At 38.1% G+C, this 24,672-nt stretch overlaps 1 protein-coding gene across 2 annotated transcripts in view; it reads right to left on the reverse strand.

The window, feature by feature from the left end:
- Positions 1–24,672, reverse strand: part of REV1 (REV1, polymerase (DNA directed)) — a 64,641-nt gene that overhangs the window by 16,885 nt on the left and 23,084 nt on the right. The window contains exons 5-11 of one of the 2 annotated variants that reach the window (XM_011956570.1): positions 21,527–22,236; positions 18,772–18,879; positions 17,277–17,393; positions 12,729–12,834; positions 7,020–7,148; positions 4,400–4,554; positions 1,688–1,807 (exon numbers count right to left, since the gene is read on the reverse strand). In XM_011956570.1, coding sequence (XP_011811960.1) covers positions 1,688–1,807; positions 4,400–4,554; positions 7,020–7,148; positions 12,729–12,834; positions 17,277–17,393; positions 18,772–18,879; positions 21,527–22,236 — 1,445 coding nt within the window. Of the gene's footprint in view, positions 1–1,687; positions 1,808–4,399; positions 4,555–7,019; positions 7,149–12,728; positions 12,838–17,276; positions 17,394–18,771; positions 18,880–21,526; positions 22,237–24,672 lie in introns of both variants that reach the window. The other variant, XM_011956569.1, reaches the window with a different exon arrangement.

Below are 24,672 nucleotides of genomic sequence, written 5' to 3' on the forward strand. Positions count from 1 at the left end.
AAAACTAATAGAGATGGCTAGTGTAATAAACTTAAAACTCAAAATTTACATGCAGCTTTAAATATACCAGTTCCTTCTTACAGAAAACTGCAGTAAGATTTCTTATTAAAACTGTTCAAACCGTGCTGTCTACTAAGATAATCTGCTAGTTTGATTTTATAAAGTATTCTCAAATTAAATGTAAAACTAACCATCAAAAATGTCATATTATATGTTTCTGACACTAATACATCATTTTAAGTTATATACTAAGGGGGTCAGGAAGCTTTAAATCTAACCTACCATAAAATCCCATTTCTGTCATTTAATATTTATAGCCTGTTAACAGAAACTTCTAAGTTGGTTCGGACATTTTTATTAGGCTTAAAAATAGGCATCTAAGGCCAGGCGCGGTGGCTCAAGCCTGTAATCCCAGCACTTTGGGAGGCCGAGACGGGCGGATCACGAGGTCAGGAGATCGAGACCATCCTGGCTAACACGGTGAAACCCCGTCTCTACTAAAAATACAAAAAACTAGCCGGACGACGTGGCGGGCGCCTGTAGTCCCAGCTACTCGGGAGGCTGAGGCAGGAGAATGGTGTGAACCCGGGAGGCGGAGCTTGCAGTGAGCTGAGATCCGGCCACTGCACTCCAGCCTGGGTGGCAGAGCGAGACTCCGTCTCAAAAAAAAAAAAATAGGCATCTAAAAATGCCACTAAATCTACTTTTAACAAATGAATTTTAAAACTTTCACTATAAATGAAGATGAAGACTTTACAAAGCTGACACAGGCACTTTATAATAAATAAGTAACTACACAAAAATATGAAATAATTCAACATCCTGTCCCTTAGGTGAGAAAGGTTAAGATGGAAGGTTTTCTTCCGTGAGTAGGTCCATTGAAAATACAATCCTTCTGTAGGCTTCCTTTTTCCTACTATAGCTCACACACATGCTGCTTTACTTTTAAACTACGTGTTTAATAAACTCAGAAACATGTCGCTAGTCCTGCAGCATGAAATAGGAGAATCAATGCTCAAAACTTTTATCTTTGTCCCAGGAGTCAACTATTTCAATAATCATTTTTTTAAAGGACTGAAAGTCAATTTCATCATCCCCTTTTTTTTTTTTTTTGAGGCGGAGTCTCGCTCTGTTGCCCGGACCGGAGTGCAGTGGCCAGATCTCAGCTCACTGCAAGCTCCGCTTCCTGGGTTTACGCCATTCTCCTGCCTCAGCCTCCCGAGTAGCTGGGACTACAGGCGCCCGCCACCTCGCCCGGCTAGTTTTTTTTTGTATTTTTAGTAGAGACGGGGTTTCACCGTGTTAGCCGGGATGGTCTCGATCTCCTGACCTCGTGATCCGCCCGTCTCGGCCTCCCAAAGTGCTGGGATTACAGGCTTGAGCCACCGTGCCCGGCCCATCATCCACTCTTTTAACATTGTTTCTTAGAATCTTGCTACTTGAGAAATGCCTAAAGTAAAACCCATTAGAAGCAAAACAAAAATGTAACATTAGGGTCCTGACAAATCATTTGAAGGGATATTCAACGCAGAATTCCAAATTTTGTTTTTCATGGCACTCAGTAAGACTTAAAAATTTTTATAATATTCATGTCTAGGCAAAAAGAGGTCTCATAGTTCTACATTATAGACATGAAAAGGACTTATAATGCCTGTAATAAAAGTATTGTTAAAATATTTGTATTTACCTGGTAGATTAGTAACTAGCTGACCTCTGATAAAATCATCTACTTCTTCTGGTTTTAGGTGGTACTGCCCATCTGGTTTTGCTTTTCTAGTTGCCATTCTAGCCAGGAGAATATTAGAACCTGTTTAAAAAAAAAAAAAAAGTCATCCAAGAAATAGTCACAATTATTCCTTAAATTTCCCAACAAAGATCTTTTCATACAGGTTATCTATCAAGTTTCTAAAAACAATGAAAATAAATTTTGATTATTTTAAATAAGCTGTAGAATTCTGCTAAGCATTTCAGAGTGTAACCAGTAGAGTACCGGGACAGAGGTTTCTCTCTGCTCTAACACAAGTGCCATTCCAGCATCTACCCAGAAGCAGGAATGGAGAAAGCAATCCTGATCTTATTTTTTTTTTGTTTTGTTTTGTTTTTGAGACGGAGTCTCTCTCTGTCGCCCAGGCTGGAGTGCAGTGGTACAATCTCGGCTCACTGCAAGCTCCGCCTCCCGGGCTCACGCCGTTCTCCTGCTTCAGCCTCCTGAGTAACTGGGACTACAGGCGCCGCCACCACGCCCGGCTAATTTTTTCATATTTTTAGTAGAGACGGGGTTTCACCATGTTAGCCAGGATGGTCTGGCTCTCCTGACCTCATGATCCACTTGCCTCCGCCTCCCAAAGTGCTGGGATTACAGGCATGAGCAGTCCTGATCCTAAGAGTGGGTATTTGTAGGAAGTGAAGGCCACGATCAAAGAGTAGTTCATGTTCCCAACCACAGGAGCCAGGACTTGGAGGGAAACGAGAATAAAAGAGTGCTATTGGGCTGGGGAAACCAGAAAGACCAAAGAACCAGCAGGAACTGAGGGTAGAAGAGTCTTCAAAACGCAGAGACAGGCAGTAAGGTTCACGGTGTGAGTGTGGGCAGGGGCCACAGAAGAGGTGAAGGAAAAGGGCACCAAGCCCTGAGGAAGGGGCAGGGATCTGCAGGGCTCAGCTGCTAGGTGGGCTTCTCTGTGAATACGAAAATCTCCAGACACAGAGAAGACTTACACTGAGGACATATCTTTGTTTTACAGAAGACTTATGTAAAAACTATACACTTTCCTAAAGTAAATACAGAGGTTCATGAAGAGGGCAAGTTCTGGGAAGCCACACCAAAATGACAGAAGTAGTGAGTTCAGGGGAAGGGAAGGAACTGAGGAGCGGAAATATAAAGTGGGACTTTGGCACTACATATGCTTGAACTTAAAAGAATGGATTCATATGATCACTTATAAATGAAAATTAAGGACAATTAAAAACAAAAAAATAAAACTGCGCCTGACAATGGAATACAGAATTCCTAACTGAAATGTTACCAACGTCTGTGGGTCAACACCAGGGGGTAAAAGGTAAGCCAGCCAGTAGCTGTAGGAATGCTGGGAATGTATTAATCATACTTTTTATTTTCTGTATCTTGTGGTGTTTTGAAATCTTTACAATCCTGCTGGCTGGGGAGAGACTGCCCTCCCAGGGCTGGCTCATTTCTAAAGACAGTAAGCCTCTTACTTGGAAGCACACTTGTCATATGCAACCTAACCACCTCCTGCCCCAAACTGTCCCAGGGCCAGCTACCAGGCAACTAGGGATGACCCTATGGCCCACAGCCCACCAGAATTACTCAAACGAGCCACTCCTAAAGTGTTTCCTCAGCCCTGCCTTGCCTTTCTGAAAACAAACAAACAAAAAAACGCTAACAAAGGCTCTGGAGCCTAGGCTTTCGTTCCACCACTCCTTCTGCTTCTGTCTCCTAACCACCCTGGTGCTTGCCCAGTAGTCCTGCGTAGCATGGTATGCCCCCTCCTCTCGGGAAACGGAAGTAACAAATTCTTCTTTCAATGGCATTAGCCTCTCCGCATCACCACTCAGTCATCAGTAAATTTCATGGGTACAAAGGAGACAGGGAACTTTGGAGGAAGAAGAGTTTTTGGATGAAGATGGAGGAATAATAGTTGAAAGTGACAATGGCAAGCTAAGACAAAGTTAACTTTACCTTCCAAGCCTGTGGTATACTGAGTATGGCAGCGACAAACTGGCTCTAGTAACAGAATGGCAAGAAAAGGGGTATCTCGCCAGAAGGTAATGAGTGGGTTAAGAAAGGAAGAGATGACTCGGGGAAGCTTAAGTATGAAAGAGAGAGTTCCAGAGGACACGGCTGCAAGAATCAACAAGAGCAGGGTAAGTATTGGGAGTAGCTGCGGAAACAAAATGCAAGGCTTAAAGAGGGCATGGATGCAGATGGAGGAGAGACTGAATAGTTACTGAGAGCGCTTGGAGTCAGGGTGACTTCTAGAATTGAGTGAAGACAGGAACAGCTCCATGTGCCGGGAGGCTAAGGTGCAGAGAGTAACAAGACTCAGACTTAACATGTAACTCTAAACCCATACCACCACCTAGCTTTAAATACAACTTCCGTTCACTTTTGGGGGAAAAAAATTGTTTACAAATGTTGAATTAAACCTTTCTAACCTTTTAAGAACAAGTAAGAAATATTCCAACTTATTTACTGTGAAGATTATCAACCACTTACTTATATTTCCAACACTTATCTCATGTATCACACAATTGCAAGCAATGCTAAAAACTTTTACAAGTGAGAGGAAGCTAATAAAAACAAAAACTCCTTAAAATTAACTGATATTCAAGAATCTTAAAGCAACTCTTTTGAGTACAAGATAAGCTAGATACTAACCCATTCCAACAGAGGCAGCACACTTCGTCTGGTCTTTGATTTCCATACGAACAGCATTTGCAAATTCATCAGGAGTAAGTTTGGTCTCTGCAAGGATTTCGGTGATGTCCACCAGTGCTTCATCACAGCTGACAGCTTCAATGTTATGAGTGTAGCTATCAACACAGAGCAAAGGCAACGAATCACAGCCACAACCACCATCTAGTAGACCCAGTGTTGCAAAATAAAGGCTTCTTACCCTATCTTTTTTCTACTTCCTCACAAGGCATTTTAAATGAATTGCCTGAAGTACCATTTTAGTCACCCAACTTTTAACTACAAAGTTAATTAGTGTGTTCTCTTTCTCCTTATTAACTACCAAAATACAGCATATAGGATACGAAAATGTTTGCGTAAAATAACAAAAAAAAATTTAAACACAAAAAAACAAAAATACAGCATAAATTATTATTTCAGTTTCTCTATACTGACAATACTTCTATAAACCTTTGAAAAGTTGAAAACTGGTGAGTGAATTTGAACTGTCAAAACATTTAATCTAATGGTTTATGAGACTCCTTTAAGGAACAGAAAAATGAGACAAATCAGTCAAATAAGTAATTCCCGCTCTCCTAAAACAAAAATATCAGCTAAATTCCATTCACTGTAGCAGGCCTAGAATACAGAAGGAAAAAGTGGCCAGTCATCCCAACCCTCTCTGCATCTTTTAGAAAATCATCTCATAGGATCTATCCACAAAAAGGATTTGTTGTAATTAGAGAAAAGAAAAAGGAATACAAGAGTTCCTATGTGGCCCCCACAGTAATATAAGGACTAAGAAACCACGAAATAGAACTGGACCGAAAATGGGAGGAAACCTAAGAGGCCTAAGGATCAAAACTATGTCTTTCATAATCCACTTGGTAATGTACATTAGGAGGGCGGTCCTCATCTCTCACCTACACCTTACTATAGGCAGATTACAATCAGATTAATATCTCTATTAAGAAATAATCTCTCTATATTAAAGAAATAGGTATGTTTTGCTTAGGCTTAAACTGTGACATTTTTAAGAACAGAAGGGTATGCCTGGTATGAGGTATTCTGCTTCAGAGTGAAAGTTGCCCTGGGGCAGGGAGAATATGAAGCTGAGACAGAATTTCCCAAGGGTGGTAGAATAACAACACTGGATATTTTTCCCCTGAGAATAGAAACATGCCACTGAAACCGTCTCCAGCCTTCTACCAGGACGGTGTGCATGTGACTGTAGGAGTATGGTCACAGCTCTCTCTCACATCCTCCTAACCTCAGGCACAGGCTGATGGTTTGCTCTAGGGCTTCAATACGCAGGACACAGGACCACCACAGTACTCACCTCAGTCACCCATCCCTATCTAGCCCTCATTTGGATGCTACCACTGACTTCACCTTTCAAAGAGGATTTAAAGCACATTCCACTTGACAATACCAACATTCCTGTATTTGGGATTTATTTATTTAGTTACCCAACTTATACCTGGAAAGTTAATTAGTGTGTTCTCTTTGTGTTAATAGGATAGCTATAATAAGTGGCTTATCATTCATCAGCACTCCCTCCTATACACTGATGCCAGGAAACAATCAGTTCCTTTACATTTTCTCTCTCTCCTACTAAAGCAAGCTCCCACAAGGGCAAGGATTAGATATTCCTTTCTGAGACTAGCAGCATCTAGCAGTCACCTGTACTTAGCAGTACTGGTGTTCAAAGTAATGCATAAAAAGGAAGAGGCAGAGGTGAAGACAGAGGCAAGAAGTCTATCTCTTGGAACATTAATACTGCCCAGGAGTTGACAAACGTTGGCCTATCATCTAGTAAATGCATTTTTACTGGAACTACACAAAGCCCATTCATATACATTTCCCGTGGCTGCTTTCCATTCACAACACAGAATGGAGTACTTCTGTTGAGTGACAGAAACTTTATCTGGCTCCCTTCAGAAAACTATGCTGATCCCTGGTTTACAGCATACATAGGCTGGTTATACTTTTAACAAATTTCAGTTCTGAGTTAATATTAAATATATCTACATTTTTAAATACTTTTAAATACATCCACAATTTTAAATATTTTTAACATTAATCACCTTTTCTCAAGCCAACTCATCAACTATTTTGAAACTATTAATAAAGACCCACTTTTATGAAAACTAACTCTTGGCATATCCAATGATTTTAAGAAGTTAAAGGTTTTAAAGTGTCTCCACTTGTTATCAACTCATCAGTTCTAAGTTTGAACAAAACCATAATTAAAATGAAATAAAAGAGAATAACCAGGTTAAAAAATTCCATCCTTCATCTATCTGGTTCCATGGGAAGAAAACCAGAACCACAGACCAGAAGTAACGAAAGTGAATAATCAGATCTTACATCAACCAAGGAAGCACATGAACAATTCTGGCAATACAAAACTATCCTTTGAGATTGAGCTACCTGGAAACTGCCCAAAGAAAGAAGGTCTCAACCTGGGATGCTGAGGAGCGGCTCCTGAGAGAGAAAAGTCTAACAAAAGTGATCCCGACAATCCTAAAGAAACATTGAACTATCTTTACTATTAGCTAAGAGAAGGAAAACAAACACAAAATGACAATTTGATACACTGTACCTTGCCAATGTTTCATACAATGTTCGTGCGACTTCCTTATATGCATGAAAATCGTATGGGACAGCTTGAAGACTGGGACATAGTTGTTTAGCATGCCCAAAAAACATTCCGTTCTTAATGCCAAGTTGCCTAGAGAGAGAACAAAACACAAATGGAGTTATTCTAGGAAGTTTAAAACTCAAATATTTACCAAATATTTATCAAATATGTTGATATCTCCCCATGCCACTAATTTATAATTTCCACTGAACTCCATTCTCAATAGGGATTAAAGATAGGCATTAAAATTTACAGGCTTGTTTTCCCCCCAAATAAAGTCACAACTGTCTGAACAGTGCAAACATGACACATGTAGATGTGCCAACCATGTCATTAAAAGACCAGGTTTGGCTCTTGTCTGTATCTGAAGCTTTCTCATAAAACTCATACCTCTGGCCCCTTTGCAGAGATGCCAGCATGCCATATGCTGGTGATATCACAACCACCACAGAGCAGGAATATGCTGTCAAAAAGAGGTTTTCTTCCCTAATACACGGCACAGTTTGGCCAGGGTTCATCCCCCAAAGACAAAGAATATAAACAAAAGAACTACACAAAACAGTGCTATGTGACAAACAGACAAAATGTACTCATCCTATTACCACCCAATTCCCAATTGACCAATTCCATGCTCCTGAAGTGGCTCCACAGTGGTTGAGATGCCAACAGCATTGTACATGGTAGGACATCACTCTGGGCACGAGCCAGGGTTCCAGAACTTTGAGGGACCTAATTGAAAATGGTAAATTTTAAATCTGTGTGTCTCAATGCCCCACATTACCTTTGATATCTGGAGCATTCACCACAAAACTATAATTATGGAACTATACATAATTAGTAAAATTCTATTTTATCACTCTGTAAAGAATCAAGAAAAAAAATTAGAGTAAAAATAAGCAAAATAATAAAGCAATGTTTCACTAAATTACATATTATTATATAATACGATAATGGTCATTCGATGTATCTGTTCAATAAACATTTACTAACTACACAGCATGAAGACGTGCCCATTTTAAGAAACACATATACAAACAATCGCCAATTAGTCACAGGCCTCTGGCACCCTCCCAACATTCAGACTCTGAGAGCCAAGAAGGAAGAGTCCTCTCCTCCAAGTTACTCAGCGGTAGATGCAAAATCACATGCACTTTTTATGTTTATAAAAATAGTAATATTATAAATGGCCTCAGTGCTAAGTCCCTAGTAGATAAGAAATACCTAAGTGGAAGGTAAATGACAAGAGTTGTAAAGAAAACAATTCTTAATGTGTCGAGGACTCAGCGAGGTGCTGGGTACAGGATGGCAAATAAAGCAAACTCCATGATGTCCATGGGGACGACCCTGCACTCGCCTAGAAACGATGACCTATGGTCAACAAGCTTTGTCCACTAATGCAGGAAAGTAGACACCTAACAGTTTAGACATATATATAGAAACATAGAATAGTTTAGAAACGTTATCAGAAACAAAGCAGAAAAAAGGTCTAGTGTTGAAAAGGGTAAACTTCAGGTAATAATTATGCCAGATATATAGATTCAGCATGTAAAAGCTGAGTTTACAAATTAAAGATAACTCATTTTTTTTAAATGTGTTTATAAGGCTGGGCACGGTGGCTCATGCCTGTAATCCCAGCACTTTGGGTGGCTGAGGTGGGGAGTTCGAGACCACCCTGACCAACATGGAGAAACCCTGTCTCTAATAAAAATTAAAAATTAGCCAGGAGTGGTGGCGCATGCCTGTGATTCCAGCTACTCGGGAGGCTGAGGCAGGAGAATCGCTTGAACCTGGGAGGTGGAGGTTGCGGTGAGCCGAGATCACACCACTGCACTCCAGCCTGGGCAACAAGAGCAAAACTCCATCTCAAAAAAAAAACCAAATATGTTTATAGTCTAGGCGTAATGGCACACGCCTGAAATCCCAGCACTTTGGGAGGCCAAGGTGGATGGATCACCTGAGGTCAGGAGTTTGAGACCAGCCTGGCCAACATGGTGAAATCCTGTTTCTACTAAAAATACAAAAAAATTAGCTGGGCGTGGTGACACGCACCTGTAATCCCAGCTACTCAGGAGGCTGAGGCAGGAGAATCCCTGGAACCTGGGAGGTGGAGGTAGCAGTGAGCCAAGATTGTGCCACTGTACCTCAGCCTGGGCAACAAGAGTGAAACTCTGTCTCAAAAAAAAAAAAGAAAAAAAATGTGTTTATAATCCCTGTAAAGATCATGTTCTTATATTTACAATATTTTCATTTTCAAAGCATTTATTTATGCAAAAATTTTCTGAGACACATTACTTAGTAAATTATGGTACATCTACTTAGGTACTCATGTAAAATGTACCCAGAGAAAACTGTTTAAAAGCCATTAGACACTATAAGGAAGTTAAAAACAAAAAAGGAAAACCTTTTTCCTTTGGCTTGCCTTAGATTTGCCATACTAAGGGAAGCCAAATACCTTGAAGATGGCTGGGAAATGAGGTTTGTTCCATAGAAAATAAATCAGTAAAGACAATTATAACAAAGTCCAAAGTGACTCTTCATTACCATGACTCATCTATTACAACTAAAATCCCATGCAGGACAAATTACCAAAACTGCATTAAGTGTATGCTGCAAAAACAGCTTATTCCCATGTTTAAAGCACAGAGGACATATTCTGTCTGCAATATGCTTTGTTCAGACAGCTGTATTTGGCATTGTTTTCAACAATATTAAAAACTTGCTGGCCGGCTGCGGTGGCTCACGCCTGTAATCCCAGCACTTTGGGAGGCCAAGGCGAGCGGATCACGAGGTCAGGAGTTCAAGACCACCCTGGCCAAGATGGTGAAACCCTACCTCTACTAAAAATACAAAAATTAGCTAGGCGTGGTGGCGGGAGCCTGTAATCCCAGCTACTTGGGAGGCTGAGGCAGGAGAATTGCTTCAACCTGGGAGGCAGGGGTTGCAGTGAGCCAAGCAAGGACCATTGCACTCCAGCCTGGGCAACAGAGCAAGACTTCGTCTCCAGGAGGAAAAAAAAAATTGCCATCAAACCACTATCACTGTCCATTCTACATACTAAAATACATCCATAAAGTAAGAAAGGTAGTGGGTCCTTACAAAAGCACATGAAAATGGGGTTCAGAACTTATTTGACTTTAAAAATCTATGATTCTAGGATACCTGTGTATCATTACCTATTCATGTACAATCTGCCTTCTTCTCATTTATTCCATCAAAAGTTTGCTCTCTACTGTAAGTATAGGCCAACTACTAACAGCAGTGCAAACTGTGACCCACATATACACATGCTACCTTATATTTCCACCATTTCGTATTCACATTCTATCCTTTGCTGGCCCCATTACTAGGCTATGTATAGTGAAAACTCACCAGTGCATAAAACTGAGCAGATCATCCCCATAATCTAGCCCCCACTCCAAACTCAGAAACATTTCTCTTATGCAACTACTTGTACCTGTTAAAAAATTTTTCCTCAGATAAGGAAAATATAACCCGTTGGATGGCCACAAAACAAGTATCCAGAAACTATTTTCTAGAAACTTTCATTAGGAATAGTCTTCTAGAAAACAGAAAATTACAATTAAGGGACAAAAATCTCATGGTTGCATTTTTCTTCTTCAAGTTAAATTCATTTTCAACACTTTATGGATCTTCTTAAACATCTGCACTTAAGTGGCACTTGAATGGCTCACTATATAGTATTCTGTCATCATATATTGTCACCCCAATTATTTTGCAAGGCATGAAGCTTGACAGTCACCATCCGTGGATAAATAAAAACGCACCATCCAAAGACCCAACAGACGCCTAGTGCCTAGACACAATTGTGGCTCCTGGAGTCCAAAGCCACCAGAGCTGGTGACACTTTCACCTGGAGGCAGTCCTGCTTCCCAGCCAGCATTCATCTTGGTGGGGACTGGGTATGAAGGTATAAAGGGAGACCCTACAGAGGCAACCTAGCAAGGGTAAATGGAGCTTGCATTTTACCAACTAGCGAAATTCAAGGACTGGGAATATTTCTGGGCTTCATCACACCCTCCAGATACTACACGTAACTGTCTAGCCATCTGAAGTCCAGGCCACCATTCAATAATTTAGTAGGAAAAAAGAGACTAGCCTACTGAGCACAACATAAACTCAGCTCTAGAGTGCCTGTGCTAATATAAAAAGCAGTATAACAATTCAAAACGTATTTGTATTTGACTTAATTATCATTTAAAGTGAGTTTCAGTTCCTTGGCCACAGCATCAAGTGACAATGAAAACCATTAGAACATAATTCTGTTTATGAGAAAGGCAAAGTTAGCCTGGGAGGAAAAGTTTGGCATGTCATGAATGGAAAACAATTTAAAATATAAGCATGCATGTTTAAACTTAATGCTTTTACTTAAATATACTTTAAATAAAATAATTAGCAAATTAAAAAAAACTATTATGATTAGACGATGCTGAGCTCAAATATCTTTTTTTCAGATTAGATGCTTGAATAGCCACAACTTTGAATCAAGATTAAAAAGATGTAACTGGGCCGGGCGCAGTGGCTCATGCCTGTAATCCCAGCACTTTGGGAGGCTGAGGCGGGTGGATCACGAGGCCAGGAGATCGAGACCATCCTGCCTAACAAGGTGAAACCCTGTCTCTACTAAAAAAATACAAAAAAATTAGCTGGGCGTGGTGGTGGGCACCTGTAGTCCCAGCTACTAGGGAGGCTGAGGCAGGAGAATGGCGTGAACCCTGAAGGCAGAGCTTGCAATGAGCTGAGATGGTGCCACTGCACTCCAGCCTGGACGACAGAGCGAGACTCCATCTCAAAAAAAAAAAACAAAAAAAATGTAACTGATCTAAGACTTGTTTCGTTTTGAAATTATTGAATACTTTAACACTTGCCGGCTATGTGTAAGGGCTTGCTGTGTTATATAGGTAAAAATGTCTGTGTTCGGTCAACAGGGAAAAAAAAAAATTAAGACTTCTCTTTTTAATTATTACTCCCTCTACTTTTACAACTATTCCAATTATTTCAAAAAGATTTTTTAAATTATAAGGAATTATATATGTATGTATGTTTCTTCCTACACTGAAACAGCCAATTATAATTATGGTTTCAGATCACTATAAGATAAAAACCTATTCAAAAAGTTGGTGCTAACAAGCTGACAACACTATTACCACTTTTAAGTGAAGAAATATTAGGAATGCTAATAATTAAATTACTTACAATTGAATAGGCAATTGGGTTTTAACATTAAAAAAAACTGAGTATCAGGAAGAACAGATTACAAGAGAGTTTTCTTAGCAATAAAAACAAGATTAGAGTAAATAAATATTAAAGTCCTCTTCCATTCAAAAACAATCTAATTCTTTTATTTCATGCTTCAAAAGACAATAAAAATGACAATCCCCAATTTCTTTTGGTTCCTACTACAGGACCTATTGGTTCTCATCAGGGAACTACTAAGCTGTTTGTTTAAAGTTATCTAGCACTGGTGAGGGGTTGTGGGGGGCATAAATGAAATGATTAAGGCTAAAACCATTTATTTCCATAACACGTCTGTAACGTTTAAATCACTAGCCTGACTGGCAGGTCTGAATCCACTTCAAAAGATTACAGTTCAAAAAATTATATAAAAATAATTAACCAAATTATTCATTAAGAATTATAACTTCTACATACCTGGCCTCATAACTACAAGATGCAATTTCAGCCTTTGACAAAACAGAATCAATTCCATTTGCTTGTGCAGAATCTGGATTCTCCCACAGTGATGAATCTGGTATATCTGCTTTAAGAATTAAAAAAAATTAATGGTTATATATTATAAACTGATTTTCCCTAACTTTTTCAATAAATTTGTTTTCCATTACTTTCATATAAAAATGTTTAGTAAATTCCAAATACAGTTATCTCTATTGGCATTATCTCCTTATCTAATAAAAGAAAACTCTGTAACTCTAAAATGGTTTGCTTCCATTATACTCTTCATCAGCAGATAAAAACTTATATAAATTCAAAGTGTCCTGGGAGTTTTTCTTTTTTTTTTTTTTTTAAATACACCAGAAGATAAATATAGAATATCCTATAACACAGTCCCTTGAGGTGGTGGACATGGATGAGAAGTGATCAGGGAGATGAACTCCCTCCTATAACCTTACAAGGACTAACCATTACAGCTCTCGGTAATGGGGAAAAGTTAATGAAAAATATAAATTTCTCTGAATATTTGTGCTGTTTCCTAAAAGAACTATCTGCAAAACTTAAAGCTAATTAACATGTACAACAAACATGGAATTCCTACCATCCATCTGATCAAACAATAATTTAGTAGGTCACACACCATGAAGAGGTTGCATCCTAAATTCAAGCTTTTTCTTTTGAACACACATCACATTACCCCCTGCTACAGGTAACTGTATTTTGGTTTAATAATGCATGTTCACTTAAAAACATTCAAGTGTGATCAGAGTATCGATGCTTCAGGAAACACAACTGGAGCTCAGTGTGGCTTACCAACATCTCTTAATATCCGAACCAAGTTTACAACTTTACACAAGAATACAAAAGCACACAATCTGGAGAGCCTACTGGCTGCATGCCACTTTACTTCCTTTCCCACCTTTAGCTTCACTAGTAATTAAGAAATAAATTAAAACACAACTTCATCGTAGGTCTCTTGGGATACTACTATTAGGTTCCAAGAAGAGTAAGCTGTAAAAAAGAAAAAAAAGAAAAAAAAAAAACCCACATTCTAAAACCACAATCTCAGCCACATCTCTACTATTATAAACAAAAATACCATTAGTAAAACAAATCCAAAATATATCACTTCAGCTATTCCAGACAAATCTATTGTGAGTACACTGTAACAATACATAACTAACAAACCCAGCATTTCTCTTCTGTTTATTTCAGATTTACTGTTCTGTGAAAAGTCAGCCAAGTTAATGCACCACCAGGAAAACTGGCAAAGTCTCTGGCTTCATGGGCTTAAACAACTCTTCCTGGTTTGACTAGTAATCATCAACATCTTTCATCTAACTATGCAACCCATACAAGCATTTCTGGATTTCAGCAACCATATATATACAGCATAAATGCAAATCAAACTGATTGGCATCTCAGTGGGGTCAAATCCTACTTGCTTCAAAACAGCAGAGTGTGTAATGTGAGCTATAGTTTCTGACATATGAGTAACATATGCTAGCTATACTATTACAAATTAAAGACAGAATCCCAAGCAGACTACCCAGTGTCTCTGGACGGTTTTAAAAGGCTAAATATAAATTTTAATAGTCCATTCATCTAAGCTGAAAAACTGTAAGAATTTCAGGACTGTCAGTATCACTCTTCAACAGAGGGTGCTACTAGACCCCAAAAAAAGGAGTGCTGAAGCTTGAACAGCCACAACCAACGGTCTTGTAACCATGGTGTAACCATGAGTTATGCCTTACAAGTTGGAGAATTACCTGACTTTGATAGCTGAGGGGCTATTATCTAAGATACTGTCTTGAAAATAACAGAAAACTTATGCTTGAGGAGAGAACAGTCTCTGTGGTCCATGCGCCCCCAATGCCCTGGCCTGAGAGGCAGCACCATCGTGTTCCTCTCCACTGGGCTGGCTGACCTGTTCCACAGTGCAGCAGAATGCGTGGGTCCCTCCACGAGCGGAGTGAGTTGCTTCATGTGAGATTCAGGGAAATGCAGGGACACACTGTCCTCACTGGAGGGCAAAGTAGAGAACTGCTCATCAAAACTTGACAAACTAGACGGGCACATGGAGAATGTGGAGAAACGGTTGGAGAAATCAGAGGCCAGGACCCAAGTCTGTGAAAAAGAAATCGCTGAGAATAAATCTATGACTAATACGATTTTTAAAACTGTTGTTCTTTAGAATGAAAACTGAAGCTGTCGATGGGACAGAAAACATCTGTATCCTGGAAATCCAGGAAGGGGTAAAAGGCCCCAACCATGAAATTTGGAGCATAAATTGTTCCAAACAATGAGATCATCAATGAGAAGTGCCACTACTGAGCGTTGCTCAGGAAGCAGCCTCCAAAAGAAGTCATGGATGGATGAGATACCCTGGTTGCACTGGTCTAATTAAAGAGCTTTTGGATATGACAACTAAGAAACTCAAGTTTCAAAAAGGACTAAGGATGCTATTTGTCCTCATACGTTGTCTAGACATATAAGCCAAACATTAGACTGATCTTTTTTTTTTTTTTCAAAGCTAGTGCACAGAAGCCAAAGATTCTAATTCCTAAACCGATCCTCAATATTTTTCTATTTGGTGCCATGTCTGATAATGACCCAGAGAAAGAAAGATCAGGGAATAACAAGCAAAGAGGAACAAAAGCATTGAAAAAAGTTCTGAGCACAAGCTTAGTTGTAATCAAATTTTATAATAAAGGATAATCTATTCATTTTATATGTAGCAAATATTCTGGTGAGCTCCTAATGCACGAAAAGGCTTAGGATATAAAAGTAAATGACATCAAGTTAGAGTAAGAGTACAAAATACAAACTGTCATATCACCTTTTCTAGTGACAGGACAATCTCCTTTTGACAGTTTTCAATGGCAAGTGAAATTTAAATATTTCTCCCAATATTTCCCTTCTGGTTTACCACCCACATTTAGATGTGAAAGGGATGTGATTATAGAAGGTCATTAAAACGTTGTAAAAATTAGGTGACTAAACTGATGAAGACAATTAAGTAACCAATGACAGTATTGTGTTAATAAACCATTTATAGTAAGATTGTAACAGAAGAAAAGACAAAAGAGAACTAGCTCTCTGCTACTCCTAAGGAATGTGAGCTTGTCAAGGTCAAAATTTTAAATGTAGACTGCCGATAAAAGGACGTGTGTAACAAGACTACCCACCAGAGAGACTCTGAGCACTGAAGATGCTACTGCACGTATATACATGGTGGTTTTTCTTCTTTCAACATTCTTTAGTATTTCATAAATGCCTAATATATGACAAGTATTGTGTACTTCCTTAAGCTATTTATTTCTTATTTTCTAGAACTTAAGATTTCACCTGTTTAATAGCACATAGAAAATACAAAAAGAAAAACCAACCTACCACAAAAACCATACTACCAATACTTACACTACCTATACCATAATACAACTAAATGTCAAGTTCAGTAACAGCTACTCCACACCTACTCATGACACACAGAATTCTAGAATCTCAAAAATCTCTGCAAAGATTTGAAGACCAAGAAAACATTTATAAAACTTGGAAATAAATGTACACACAAAGCGTAAACATGTATCTACAATTATGTTCTTTTGTACTTAAGACCACATGAACAGATGATCAAAACCAACAAAAAGACTCTAATCCCAAAAAAGGTCCTCAGAGATGTTCGCTGGCTTTCCTTTCGCCTTAATTTCATTGGAGTCATTGTGACAAGTCAGCCTAACGTTTTATAACTGACAACAAGGGCACTGAAATAACTGCAATAAAACTAAACTGCATGCTTTCCATTTCACTGTATACCTAACTTCTGACTACTTTCTGGGTAATATATTTCTGAGAAACTAATTAAAAAAATTCTCTTTGGCTTTGCAAAAACACCATGAGAAAACAAATCAATTATTTTAAAAATTTAATTTCTAAGAAAACATTTCTCAGCGAATTTACTCAGGGGAAGACAGTAAAAGACACATGAAAATCTTAATAAGTATCATGACTAGTACAACTTACGATTTTGCTTATTAATATCCAAGAGAGGCAACAAGGTTATATCTCATAACAAATAGGTTCACTAAAGGATATGGAGAATGATTACTGGTGTTCACTTTTAATTCCAATAAATTAAAAGTTCTACTGTTTGTTATCCTACTTCCTCACACAAATATCTTGAACACCACAAACTTTAACATTCTTACTGTGATGCAATAACCAAATGACCAGTAATTAACTCTCACAATAGACAGAGGCTTCTTTAAATTATGCCCATGATTTTTATCCCCAATCTAAATTTATACAAAGCAAATCAATCATATCTTGTAAAACATTCTTCACTCTCTATTTCAGGAAAATGTCACCCTCCAATTCAACAAAACCTAACAGTGATATCCTTAAAAGCCCTGAATGAAAAAGCTAATTGCTACAACTCTGCTCTCATTTCTGTAACAACCATGCCAATAGCAAAATCCAGAAGCCGTCCACAGGAGCACTAAGACTTCAAAGATAGCTCATTTGTACCTGCTTTGCCTTTCAGGATTTTATTCTGGTAATACTGCCACTCCAGCTGGGGGTTAGCGCCAGGACGTAAAGGTGCCCTTCCTGTGCCTCTGTTACTTGTAACAGCCACTGGTTTGCCTGTGAGGAAAATATTAAATTATTTCTGTATATGGGTACAGGAATGTTAACAACATGTAAGCAAAAATTTTTCAAAGGATTTTTAAAACATGCCTTTTTTTTCTTTACCTTTACTTAGACATTAATCCTTAAAGAAGCTAATACTTTAAAGACTATCAATCACCATGTAAATGTCATCTAAGTTTCTCAGCACTTCCAAAAAAGCCAATTATTTGTGACCATTTTGATACATTTTTTCAGCCTGAAAGCAGCAGTCAACTCAGCCTTCCAGGGTTTTTGTTTGATTTCGTATTGTAGAAAACAGGCAACTCAAGACTCTAGATTCAGACGTTAAGTGGTGGGGAAAGAAACACTAAGCATACTTTTTTGTATTTCTAGAGTTAACATCTATACTTCTCTCTCAATTTTACAGCAACAGAAACTAAATACATACACATCGGAATCACAATCTGACCTACCACATTATCAAACATGAGCATACAGCCCCTCAATTTTTGCTTTAGTATAAACTTACTTTCCTGTCTCATGTCCTTTTGTATGTGTGTTAAGTTACAAGATTACTCTAAATTTGTAAACCAACAGCATGGATAAATATATATTTACTGAATGCATTATTTTGAGGACCAAGAAATAAAATAAAATCAACAATGCATTAAAAAGTTACTCTATGAAAATCAATTATTTAACATTCTAAAAATTCCTTTCAGAGCTGAGGAACCACTACCCATGACAAAAATAAAGTCCTGGTTTTAACACAGCAGCTTCTGTGCCACAGTGATTCCTTATTTAAGGGAAGAAAACATTAAGTTGTCTCTTTCAAACAGAGGCAAACACTGGAAAACCCAGAATGTATGCTTTTTAAAGTACTGACTAGTTCAGAAACATCTGCAATTTCACTAAGACAAAGACTGTCCACACGACTTAACATATTTTAGCAATATTCAATAATGCAAAATTATCCTACAATCAAAACGCTGGGATGTTCATGGGCATCAGGACAGTTAATCAAGTTACTTGCTCAAAAGAGAAAGCATAATGACCCAAGTCTCACAGACAAGAGCCACCATAAAATTTCCATTCATTAACAAGGAATACAAATACAAATTTAGAAAATGCCCAATACAGACCCTGCCTACATTAGTCTTCGATGACATACCCTTCAGCGGAAGATGAATATTGTTCCCTGAAGATCTCTACAGGGAGAAAGAAAAACTCTAATTCCTCTATACCTTCCGTGATAATCGAATACAGAAAATTTGGAAAAACTGATGTTCCCAAGAAAAATCACAATATTTTTTTAAAAAGATTTTGTAATCTCTTTGAATATATATTTACAACAATATATCAATTTTCTTAAAACGTAAGCAAGAATACAGACCTTTGAGATCTGGTCTATTTCGTATACCCACTGATACAAAGAAGCAATCCATATCAACATGCATTATACAGCTCTGATGTCTGGGAGAATTCAATACTGACATCTCTCCTAGAAGGAAAAAGACAGCATTCAAACCCCAAACTAATTTTTATTATTTAAAACATCAGGTCTAGTTAATTTTAGAAACTATATTTAAAACATGCTTACACCCAGAATGGAGTCTTTTTAAAAAACCAGAATTGACTACAGATTATTGCTATCACCTCAAGAGAAGCCAAATTTAATTAAGTCTCTAATTAGTTTGTCAAAAAGTACATCTTAAAATTATTTCATTGTGCTGATTATTTTATAAAAATACAAAGGTGTTGGCATACATTTAGTTACATGAAGCTAAGTAAAAGTTATCTTGATGATCATTATTCCATGCAATCTACAAACACGCCTGGATAAAATAACAACAATAAAAATGGCTACTATTATCCAGTGCTTGGTAGGTGTCAGGCACTGCTATTAAGAGGTTTACATGTATGTATTTATTTAAATTCTCACAACTATGAGGTAGGTAATCGTATCATCTCCATTCTGTAGACTACAAGTTTAAGTCACACAGCCTATTATTAAGTGGTTGAGCTGTGATTCTGTCCCAAGCAGTCTGATTTCTGAGCCTTTAAACTACCATGTTGCTGTTCTAAGTACTTGAAAAACAGTCTATGAAACATGAATCTGTAAATTTTTACCCTTATGCCATTAAGTACTATTAAAGATCAGAGCTGAACGACACAGACCACATTTAAGGAGATAAAGGCGAGTGTCCTCACCTAAGGACAAAAGCTTCTAATCATCCTATGCTACACTGAGATTCATCAGGGTCATTTTAACCCTAATCTAGGCACAAGTAGAGCTTTCTTCTATTATCTGTCTCATCCTTCGCCTTTTCCTCTGGTCCTCTAAGATACACAAGTTCTGGAAATAAGAACCCTGAGCTTGTAAAAAGTTCTGATCTCATAAAGGAGTTTTTCTCAGGCTTAAAAATATTAGTACTAAGGGTTAGTCTTTATAATAGGCTTCCAAAAACAGATATTCCCTAACAGTTTTGGACCACTCCATTTACCCAACTGTGCCTGTGATAGCATGTACCTAGTTCTCCCCACTACTACTTTTTTTTTTTGAGATAGGATCTCACTGTGTTGCCCCGTCTCAAGTGCAGTGGTGGAATCTGCAGCCTCAACCTCCAGGGCTCAAACAATCCTCCCGCCTCCGCCTCCCAAGTAGCTGGGACCACAGGCCCGTGCCACCACGCCCAGCTAATTTTTTTTCTTTTTGATAGAGACAGGGTCTCACTGTGTTGCCCAGGTTGGTCTTGAACTCCTGGGCTCAAGCAATCCTCCTGCCTCAGCCTCCCAAAGTGTGGGAATTACAGGCATGAGCCACTGTGCCCAGCCTGCTCATGTATTCTTAAGCTCACAACCCCACGAGGCAAACATCGTGGACTATCTATCACTTCTCCTCATAAAGAAAACTAAGACTCAGAGAGGTGAACTAACTTGTCCATAGTCCTGCAGCATAAGAGTGGCAGAGTAAGGACTCAGATTCATGCTACACTATCTAAGTCCAAAGCCAGGTACTTCCTTACTACCCTCTATATTATCTCAAATGATTCATAAAATAATCACAATTCTGCTATATAGAAGTATTTTTCAAAGTATCACATAAACATAATGCAAGCAACTCAAAATAACGCTTTTAAACATTCAAGTAGTACAGAATGCATAAGCCAATTATCTACCAAATGCTTTCACACAATAACAAAATTTCTCATTTTATTCCCATTCATAGAACTAATTAATCATAGTTCTTTGAAGCATTCAGAATTAAATAACGTTCAGGTAACAAGGCCAAGACATGATGTAAGGATAATCTAATATCTATATTATTCTGAAATATTTCCTAAATTCCAAAAAGCATTTTTTGACTAAAAGTACGTAGGAATACATCAAACCCAGTAAAACATAACAGAAAACACCCCACATAGAGTCTCTATCACTGTCTAGGACAGAACCATGAGCTTCTCCCTATACCTCAGTTTCCACAGCTATAAATTAAAGGATAGTATTAATCTCTGAGGTCTCTCCCCATAAAAAAATCCTATCATCTGTAAAAGGAACTAAAACTTTAAACCAGACACTAATTTATGACTGGCACAGAAACACAGTCGGCTACTGTGTTTGCATTTGTTTTTGATAACAAGTATTAAAATTCAAAATACAATGAACCAATGCACTTAGATGTCAAATAACCTCACTGAAAGTTTACCACTGTTACTTATAACAGCTCTATGTCAAAATTGATTTAAAAAATCATTATGATGCAAGCTTCTAGAAATTAACAATGACTTATCAAACCAATTGCATTCTTACAGGAGTTTAAGCACTGGATAGATGTTATATTAACACAGTTCAAGACTTCACCAACTGATAAGGTCTACATGAGGAATGAATGCTCAGAATCCCAACCATCTTACTGTTTAAATTCTCTGAAAATTTTCAGTCAGCCACAAATAAATCTAATTGTTTTAAAAACATTTTAATAAATAAGCTTTCTATAATGTTATGCTTACTGTAGATTACAGGACTTGACATTCTGAGACTTTTATATTATGAAAACTTCGTATTGACCAGAAATACCAATAATAGCGTAAGAGCAAAATGATCAAGCGTGACTGTGTCTTAAGAAAACAATTTTAGCAAGTATCTACCTGTGTCAGTTACAACAAGTGCAGACCTGCCTGTTTTCATTTTTTTTAACTTTTCCCTTCCTGGAAAGATACCATTACTTTGTCTTTGTAGGGTATTGACAAACTCAGTCAATTCACACTTCCACATTGATATGTGATGCAGTCTTGAATGAGAATAGAAGTTGGAAATAAAACTGCAGTCTGAAGGTCTGGATGGCACTGAAGGTGCTGCCTTGCTAAGAGCAGATAGGGAAGAAGTGCTTTTTGTGCTTGAAGGCCCCTGAACAGTGGAGTGGTGAGCACCATTGATTTTAGTGTTACTGTGCAAAGGTGATAACGAGAAAGAAGTAGTTCTGTGTGGATTCCACAAAGCATCTGTGTTTCTGGTGCTTTGCTGCAACTGCTGCAGAGTGCAGTCTCTGAAATCAGTGCTGCTCTTCTCAGCCTTCTCCTCCTCCTGGGAAGAGGCTGGAGAAAGCCTGCTGGCAACACTGTTGACCATGGGCACCAAGCAATCCTGTGTCTTTAAGGCACCATTAGAGCTAGAAGTGTGTCCATTAAAAATGGCAGTGCTGCCTCTGGGATGAGGAATTCCATTCTGTTTCCTTCCCGGAGAGGTGTGTTCCAGATCCACAAAACTGAAATCATTATTTCCGTCTTCTTCATTCCAACTGCTCACGCCATTGACTCTGACTTCCTTTTCTGTTTCAATCTTCTTACCGATGTGATTTCTAAAGCAGGAAAAAAATTTTAAGTTAATAATGTCTGACTTTTGGGTTAAAACAATTTTTTCATTTCAACATTTTCTTAGTGGTACACACTTTGTTTGGTATTTCTCTCTTTAGAAACAGGAAACTTTTTTTTTTTTAGATGGGGTCTCACTCCGTTGCCCAGGTTGGAGTGCAGTGGCGCAATCTCGGCTCGCTGCAAGCGCGGCTTCCCAGGTTCACGCCATTCTCCTGTCTCAGCCTCTGGAGTAGCTGGGACTACAGGCGCCCGCCACCACGCCCGGCTAATTTCTTTTCGTATTTTTAGTAGAGACGGGGTTTCACCGTGTTAGCCAGGATGGTCTCGACCTCCTGACCTCGTGATCCGCCTGCCTCGACCTCCCAAAGTGCTGGGATTACAGGCTTGAGCCACCTCACCCAGCCAGGAAATTCTTATATTGAATATTGACAATGAAAAAAAACCCTGAAAATTAAACCACAGACTTTATATTCTGATTTGACAAAAGATCATTCTTTGCAAAAGTAGCAAGGTAACTAGAAAAAATCTAGAATATTAACAGCCCTTTAGGTGTTTTTTGTTTGTTTTTTTATTTTCACTTCAGATAGTACCAAAGAAGAAATAAAATAGAGTATTTCTCATGGCTGAAGAAAAACCCAAAAAACTTTTCAATTATTTTTCCCATAAAGAATTCATTGGAATCTATAAGCTCTAAATATCCATCCAGTTCTGAAGCACAGTGCTTGGCATTTACTACACGGTCAATAAATATCTGCTGAATTAATATACTACAAATAACTTTCACAAAAACAGATTTTAAAACCTTACTTGAATTCTTCTTCCTAGTTTTAATGAAAGGTACTATTCGACACATTAAATCCAGTATGAAACCAGCTAGTTTCAGTAGGAAAAAAAGTGACTATATTGATTAACCTATTAATGAGCTAATTGTTGCACAAGTAGACAAAAAGTAAAGCCATGTCAATGTGTGGGGGTAATTCAGTAAAATTTACACCCAGAAAAATGGGGACACTTGCCTTATTGACAAGGGAAATTGCACTTCATTTTAAGAAATGCATATTTAGATGCCAGGGTGGTACAAGGCAATCTGGACCAAGTTTCCTGATGACAGCTTTATAAACGCAGAACCTATGACAAATGTTATGCTAAAGTCACATCCTGGCTCCTCTAGACGTTTGTTTAGAAATGCATTCATAAGAATCATCTAACTAACAAAAACAAAAACCTGAATTACAAAGCAGTAATTCATTCTACTTAGAAATGTCCAAATGTCCATAGCATCAATCCAATTACAGTGCAGGCTCCAGATGTAGGGCTACCCTACAGAGTAGTAAGCCACAGGTGAAATTACCACAGTATTACCAGGTTCCACCGAAAGTCCCTCATCCTAATACCAACTTGGTTTCTCAGTAATGAGAGCCTGACTACACAGAAAAGCTCCACAAGCCACTTCTGGGTTAGCTCAGGCCGTGGCTAAACATCACATGGAATGTGACAGGCAACTCTAAGTAGACGCCATCCTCACAGATGATCATGCCAGTGAAGGGGAAAAAGACAAACTGGATATGATTAAAAGAAGAAAAAAAGAAAACCTAATTTGTCACATGCAGAGAAAGTCAGCCTCTTGAGATACAGAGAATGCAAGGGAGCAAAATGTCACAGATGAGCATTTCAAAGAAATGTACAAAATGTACTGAATATAGCCCCCCAAAAACCCCAGAAAACAACAAAAGTGATGTGCGTCAGAAAGTCTTACATCTAGTTTTGTGTCAAAAACATTAAGATCCTTTACATGCATTATAGCAACAGATCCAACAGAAATCCATATACTGGCAGGAAAATACATTGTTAACATACATTCTTCCTGTACTATATAGTTTCTCAGCCTAGACAAATGGACATTTGCAAAGTAGCTGTACTGGAAATATCACGGGTAGAGATACATTTCTTAGGCAATGGCATAAATGTATTAAGAAGTAAAATCTAATAGATAATTTCTTCCTAAAAGTGTCACAAAGAAGATCTTGAAAAAACCTATCTATTTTCTACTTTTATTAATGTGGGTAAGAAAAGAAAGATAAAGCTATGTATTCTGTGAAAAGGTTTTCTGGTATTATTTGCTATATACCTTGATACCACATTAGAAAAATTAAAAGCTATAGGTAACATGAATACGTTTGTGAGTACAAGTTAAATAACAAATGACAACAAAAATTACAGAAGGCAGTGATACTGGATCCTCTCAGATTAATTAGACTCCTGGTCTTTTCGGAAAAAAAAATATATCCAACTCCCAAAGCAAGCAATTTAATAAATAAAGAGAAGGCTAACCAAAATGAACCACCTGATATACAAGGTAAGGCAACCCACCAATTAATTGTGAAACCAATTTATCCAGGGTTGCAACTAAAGCTTGTATC

This window comes from Colobus angolensis, unplaced genomic scaffold, assembly GCF_000951035.1.
Source record: "Colobus angolensis palliatus isolate OR3802 unplaced genomic scaffold, Cang.pa_1.0 Scaffold42, whole genome shotgun sequence".
Classification (NCBI taxonomy): Eukaryota; Metazoa; Chordata; class Mammalia; order Primates; family Cercopithecidae; genus Colobus; species Colobus angolensis.